Source organism: Ictalurus furcatus, chromosome 10 (genome assembly GCF_023375685.1).
Source record: "Ictalurus furcatus strain D&B chromosome 10, Billie_1.0, whole genome shotgun sequence".
Classification (NCBI taxonomy): Eukaryota; Metazoa; Chordata; class Actinopteri; order Siluriformes; family Ictaluridae; genus Ictalurus; species Ictalurus furcatus.
Window position 1 is genome coordinate 26,506,288 of NC_071264.1, and position 7,149 is coordinate 26,513,436.

The following is a 7,149-nucleotide window of genomic DNA, read 5'->3' on the forward strand; positions in this document are numbered from 1 at the left end:
CAAGTTCAAAAAGCCAGATTCAAGCACCTTGTACAACTCCTGATTTGAGTATTTACACTGAACACACTGAATGAAGTGTCACTAACCTTTGTGTATTCGAAGATGTGTCATTTTAGCGAAAATAGTATTAACTTTCGCACATACAACATTAATTACGGTACTACTGTATTGACGATACAACCGTTTAAAAAAAATACAGTGGCATCGGCAGTATTTTGAAGCTTTAGTATGGCGATACTACCATAGTACCGGTATACCGTGCAACCCTACTGGCCAGCATTCAATTTCAACTCGTGTGCATTAAATCACAAGCTTAACTTACATAGTTTAACTGTCTATTTGGTTGCAGTCAGAGGTTCTACTTATCTATCTGTCCAAGTACCCATTAGGGATGTAACGATACACTTCAGTCACGATTCGATTATCAAAATATTTTGAACAAAATTGAAATGTAGAAAAATTATAACTGAAAAGACTCTTTGAAACTCTTTTTTTTTTATTATTATTATGATTATTTCTGAATTATATACACAACGTAAAACAATGTGCATTTTTTCTGTATGAAACTACAGCTACAAACAGAGGTTTAAAATTGTTCAGGTTCACTACATCTTAAAAATAAATAAATAAATCGATAAATTCTCCAGATAAACAAAATAAAAGTCTCTGATCCAGGGAAAACGATCGACTGAAACATAATGAGCTCCGTAGCAGCGCCAGAGGCTTCATTTTAACTTGAAACAGAGCTCCAAAGTCGGCTAAAATGACCGACCTCCACACCTCTCTCTCTCTCGGGCACTGCAGATCGCAGCGGCATGTGGCTGATGTCATTTGAAAGCTACTGCAGAGCTCTTTTTAACTTCTATAACGTCGTTGTGTAACCGCATAATTTGTGTCGGCCGTTGTGATCCGGCGCTATCAGGCCCAGCGTGCTCTATATATTTTAGAACTCTATGGTTTGCACAGATTGGGAACTCTGGTGTTCAAACAGTGCAACTGCATTAGATGCAGAATTAATAGAATGCTGATTATCTGGATCGGACGTTTCCATGATGCACGTCGTTATTTTTGCATCGTGATGCATTGTTCCATTCCTGGTATCCATCCATCCATCTCTCTCAAGTCTACTTTGGATTCCATCTATCCATCCATCTAAGTATCCATTCATCCATCCATCCATCCATCTCTCACAAGTGTACTTTGGATTCCATCTATCCTACTATCTAAGTACCCATTCATTCATCCATCTCTTTCAAGTTTACTTTGGATTCCATCTATACATCCATCTATGTATCTCCCCATCCATCCATCCATCCCTTTCTCTCAAGTCTACTTTGGATTCCAGCTATACATCCGTCTACGTATCCCTCCATCCATCCATCTCTCTCAAAGTCTACTTTGGATTCCAGCTATATAACCATCTACGTATCCCTCCATCCATCCATCTCTCTCAAGTCTACTTTGGATTCCAGCTATACATCCAACCACGTATCCCTCCATCCATCCATCTCTCTCAAATCTATGGTGGATTCCAAAATCCACTTAATGTGACCAGCAAACAGTCTTTTATTTCTGATTCAATATTCATAAATTTGAAAAGCCGTTCAGAATTAAACAAATATACATTTAGAATCTTTAGATGTTGTATTATTAAAGTCGTATATCATATAAATGTATGTTCACGTCATATAACTCATATCATATAAATGATCTTTACCAAAACGGCCCCCAACACATTAGAGTAAAGCTCTCAAGTGAGATCATGGAGATCATTTACAGTGTAAACTTTCCTAAAAATGGACAGAAGTGTGGCCATAGTAAAGTCGATACTGAAACTGAAACTCAACACAAAGACCTGACCAGGCGTGTCGATACGCACCAGACTGCCGCAGAAGAAACACGGGCCAGAGCCCTCCTGTTCACACACGATCCGGCCACAGGTCAGGCAGTTGTTAATCAGTTTGTGTTTCTGAGCTAAGCAGTCGCAGGAATGACGTCCAGGCAGCAGGACAGCGAGTCTATCCTGACCCTCTTTGGCGTATAAATTCACAAATTTGTTCTTCTTCTTAGTGGAGGAAGAGCTGCTGCTGTTCTCTTGTGCCTACAAAAAATAAACACAATGCTAACCTGAGGTTTCATATCGAAGAAAACAAACAAAGCCGGGGTTTAAAGTCACGACACACACCTTCATCAGGTCGATGGGAGTTTTTACAATCTCCGGCTCGGGTTCAGCCGGACTGATCGAGAACACCTCTTGTTTGTTCCGTCCTTTCCGTTTTTTCTTCTGAGTGTCTTTTGTTGTGTCTGGACCCTCTGTAGAAGCAGTTTGTGTTAAAAACAAACAAACGTTGATCAAAGAACATCATGAAGGTGAATGAAAGCCATCTCACACACCTGTTCTGGTGAGGATCAGGTCCGTGTCTCTGTCCTGCTGTTTCTGACAGCGTCGCCATCTCTCCAGCAGCTCGTCAACAAACTCCTTCTTCTTCCCTTCTGTTCCCTGCAGAAGATCACCGACATACTCCACAAACTCATCCTCATCACTGATGGACAGGATGTACCTGAAACACAACAAACACTGAGCAGTTAGACAGATTAACATCCAACTGACTAAGCAGCAAGGGGGGGTGGGGGGGGGGGGTAGAAACAGAGATACAGACATATGGAGAGAGCCAGAGACAGACAGATGGAGAAAAACAGAGAGTGAGACAAACAGAGAATGAGAAATAGACACGGGAAAAGAGAGGAAGACAGAGAAAAGAGACACAGACAGGTAAATGACAAAGAGACAGACAGAGGAAGACAGAGGAGAGACAGACAGGTAAGCACAGAGAGAGATGTAGAGACAGAGAAACAGACAGGTAAACAGAGAGAGATGTAGAGACAGAGAAACAGACAGGTAAACAGAGAGAGATGTAGAGACAGAGAAACAGACAGGTAAACAGAGAGAGATGTAGAGACAGAAACAGACAGGTAAACAGAGAGAGATGTAGAGACAGAGAAAGAGAGACAGACAAGTAAACAGAGAGAGATGTAGAGATGGAAAGAGAGACAGACAGGTAAACAGAGAGAGATGTAGAGACAGAAAGAGAGGGAGACAGACAGAGAGGAAGACAGGAGAGACAGACAGGTAAACAGAGAGAGATGTGGAGATGGAACAAGAGACAGACAGGTAAACAGAGAGAGAGAGAGAGAGAGAGAGAGATGTAGGGACAGACAGGTAAAGACAGAGAGATGTAGAGACGGAAAGAGAGACAGACAGGTAAACACAGAGAGAGATGTAGAGACAAAGAGAGACAGACAGGTAAACACAGAGAGAGAGATGTAGGGACAGACAAGTAAACACAGAGAGATGCAGAGACAGAAAGAGAGACAGACAGGTAAACACAGAGATGTAGAGACAGAAAGAGAGACAGACAGGTAAACACAGATGTTGAGACAGAAAGAGAGACAGACAGGTAAACACAGATGTAGAGACAGAAAGAGAGACAGACAGGTAAACACAGATGTTGAGACAGAAAGAGAGACAGACAGGTAAACACAGATGTAGAGACAGAAAGAGAGACAGACAGGTAAACACAGATGTTGAGACAGAAAGAGAGACAGACAGGTAAACAGATGTTGAGACAGAAAGAGAGACAGACAGGTAAACACATATGTAGAGACAGAAAGAGAGACAGACAGGTAAACACAGAGATGTAGAGACAGAAAGAAAGACAGACAGGTAAACACAGATGTAGAGACAGAAAGAAAGACAGACAGGTAAACACAGAGATGTAGAGACAGAAAGAGAGACAGACAGGTAAACACAGAGATGTAGAGACAGAAAGAGAGACAGACAGGTAAACACAGAAATGTAGAGACAGAAAGAGAGACAGACAGGTAAACACAGAGATGTAGAGACAGAAAGAGAGACAGACAGGTAAACACAGATGTAGAGACAGAAAGAGAGACAGACAGGTAAACACACAGATGTAGAGAAAGAAAGACAGACAGGTAAACACACAGATGTAGAGACAGAAAGAGAGACAGACAGGTAAACACAGATGTAGAGACAGAAAGAGAGACAGACAGGTAAACACAGATGTAGAGACAGAAAGAGAGACAGACAGGTAAACACAGATGTTGAGACAGAAAGAGAGACAGACAGGTAAACAGATGTTGAGACAGAAAGAGAGACAGACAGGTAAACACATATGTAGAGACAGAAAGAGAGACAGACAGGTAAACACAGAGATGTAGAGACAGAAAGAAAGACAGACAGGTAAACACAGATGTAGAGACAGAAAGAAAGACAGACAGGTAAACACAGAGATGTAGAGACAGAAAGAGAGACAGACAGGTAAACACAGAGATGTAGAGACAGAAAGAGAGACAGACAGGTAAACAGGTAAATCTTTAGACACATGAAGCAGGAAGATATTTGGACACATGAAGCAGGAAGATATTTGGACACTTGAAGCAGGAAGATATTTGGACACTTCCACACACTAATGCACTCAGCGTTACTGTGACTAATCTAATCTAATCTAATCCAATAAACTAACACGTTCCTTTATTAATGTGCTAGTTATAAACGAACCGTGACATTTCTTTTACTACAAACACAACTAGCTAGCACGATATAAGCAGAGCAGTGAAACACTGCTGCAGCTCATATTATGGGTTTACATACAGAAGCTGTTCTGACGGCTTGCTCAAGCTAACAGTGTAGCTAACAGTGTAGCTAACAGATATCAGGCTTGAATTCTGGGCCAGTTTTCTACGGAAATAGGCTAAGTTAGCATTTCACAGAGTAGCTACTCACTGAACAATGTCATCACTCGCTTCCAGGCCAAACTGGCTGTGTAACTCCTGCACACACCAGCGATGTAAAGATTCCGACATTATGAGTAATTTTGTGGAGAATCTTCTAGTTTTACAAGACGCAACTAGCCAGCAGTTTCACTCAGCAGCTAGCTAGCAGTAGTAGTTTGACGTGAGCCTCGTGCTTCAAAATAAAAGTTTCATTATGACGTTATAAACTGTTTATAATAAATAAATAAATAGATAGATAGATAGATAGATAGATAGATAGATAGATAGACATAAACTCATAATGTTTGTGGGAATTAATACAAAAGCAGTACATTGATTTAAAAAAAAAAAAAAAACACTGCCAAGTAAACATGTATAGTAGGAAGAGGTTAGAGATGTAGTCACAGATGAATTAGCATAAGTAACATTAGCCATTTTGGTGACGCATGCTATCACTAATAATAAAAATTTGTTTAAAAATAATGAATAAATACCAGTAAAAATGTATCCCATTGACTTAGAACTATGCAATCTACCAAAACGCAGACAATGAATACACTGAGCTGGACATATAATATGTGTCCCTGCTGGGGGGGAAAATCACAGAAATTCTAATGGCTTCCACTACAAATACCATCACAAACCATCAACTGACCATTAAAACTATTACCATTACCATTACCATTATTGGTCCTTAATGGTATCCACTAGACATAACATGCCATCAGCAGAAGGCAACAAATTAACAGCAGAGACCCATGTGGACCACTACAGTTTCCGTTCAAACCATTATAACCATTCTGAGGGTCTCTATCAGGTTTTGTTTCAGCAGGGGTTTAAATGTTTAAACCCGCTCTGCTTAAATGTTTTCATTTTTCATGATTTTAGTAATTTGTCGATTACATTTTGAACATGTAGGTTTTTCTTTAATCTCTATCCTAGGAATGGGAGCTTGGAATACACCCTGAATGGGATGCCAGTCCATAACAGGCACCATGCACACCCACATTTACTCTTGTGTACTTTGGATTCCATATATACATCCATCTACATATCCATCCATCTCTCTCAAGTCTACTTTGGATTCCATCTATGCACCCATCTACGTATCCATCCATTCATCCCTGTCTCTCAAGTCTACTTTGGATTCCATCTATACACCCATCTACGTATCCATCCATCCATTCATCCATCCATCTCTCTCAAGTCTACTTTGGATTCCATCTATACATCCATCTACATATCTCTCCATCAATCCATCCATCCATCCATCCATCTCTTTCAAGTCTCTTTCAAGTCAAAACAAACTCCTCATTTCATTTCAGCTTTTCTTCATTCATTATTCCTGATAGAATTTATAATATATACTTTAATATACAATTCCCTTGATTTATTTTTCCACATGAAAAAGTGTCCACAGAGCCACACTTCGAATATCTCCTGGAAACAGTAGACCATCCAGGTACCTTTTGGATACTCATTTCAATATGCTACGACTTGGGACAGATTAATTCTAATTCTAATCTCGGATACTATTTAGGACGGATAGTAGGCGAGCTGAGATGCAGCAATAGTAACAGACAGTACCATGAGCCCAGGTGTGTCCTGTGATGGATTGGTGTCTCTCATCCATGATTTAAACTCCCAGGGATCCACGGTGACCCTGATTTGGATAAGCAGTTACAGACAATGAACATATCAATAAATGAATGGACACACTTATATCTAAAATAATCCCTTGTAATAAAATCCATGATTTATTATCACAGTCGGTCACCAGATGGCATAGTGGTATTACTGGAAGCCTGCATGCTGGGAGATCAGTTCATTGAGCCTTGTGTTTAAACTTTGGGTCTTTTACTGTAAAATATAATTGGGGGGAAAAGAACAGTTTGTTGTGTTGTTTGAAATATTGATACATACCCCATCACAGAAATTCTAATGGTTTCCACTACAAACCTTAAGCTGTTAACCATTAAAACCATTACCAAATGGTTTACGAATGGATACATACTAGGACATATTTCCATTACCATTATTGGTCCTTAATGGTATCCACTAGACATAACATGCCACCAATAGAAGGCAACAAATTACAAAGTAGAGACTCACAGGGACCATTACAATTTCCATTAAAACCAATACAAATCCCATTATAACCATTAAAACTATTACAAATTCTGTGAGGGTTTCTATTGGGTTTTGTTTCCAGCAGGGACAGTAAATATAGATATCTAGCATTTACAGAAGAAGTCTCCAGTGTCAGCATTTTTAATTTTTCAACTTTCCTACTTTTCCGTTACAGGAAATTCTTCAGGACAGACTTCAGTTTGCGCTTTATGGTTTCTCTGA

At 39.8% G+C, this 7,149-nt stretch overlaps 1 protein-coding gene across 1 annotated transcript in view; it reads right to left on the minus strand.

Moving 5' to 3' along the window:
- Positions 1–5,559, minus strand: part of trip4 (thyroid hormone receptor interactor 4) — a 69,082-nt gene extending 63,523 nt beyond the window's left edge. The window contains exons 1-4 of the mRNA XM_053634114.1: positions 4,808–5,559; positions 2,395–2,561; positions 2,186–2,313; positions 1,880–2,101 (exon numbers count right to left, since the gene is read on the minus strand). Coding sequence (XP_053490089.1) covers positions 1,880–2,101; positions 2,186–2,313; positions 2,395–2,561; positions 4,808–4,887 — 597 coding nt within the window. The 5' untranslated portion in view covers positions 4,888–5,559. The remainder of the gene's footprint in view (positions 1–1,879; positions 2,102–2,185; positions 2,314–2,394; positions 2,562–4,807) is intronic.
- Between the last annotated feature and the right edge of the window lie 1,590 nt (positions 5,560–7,149).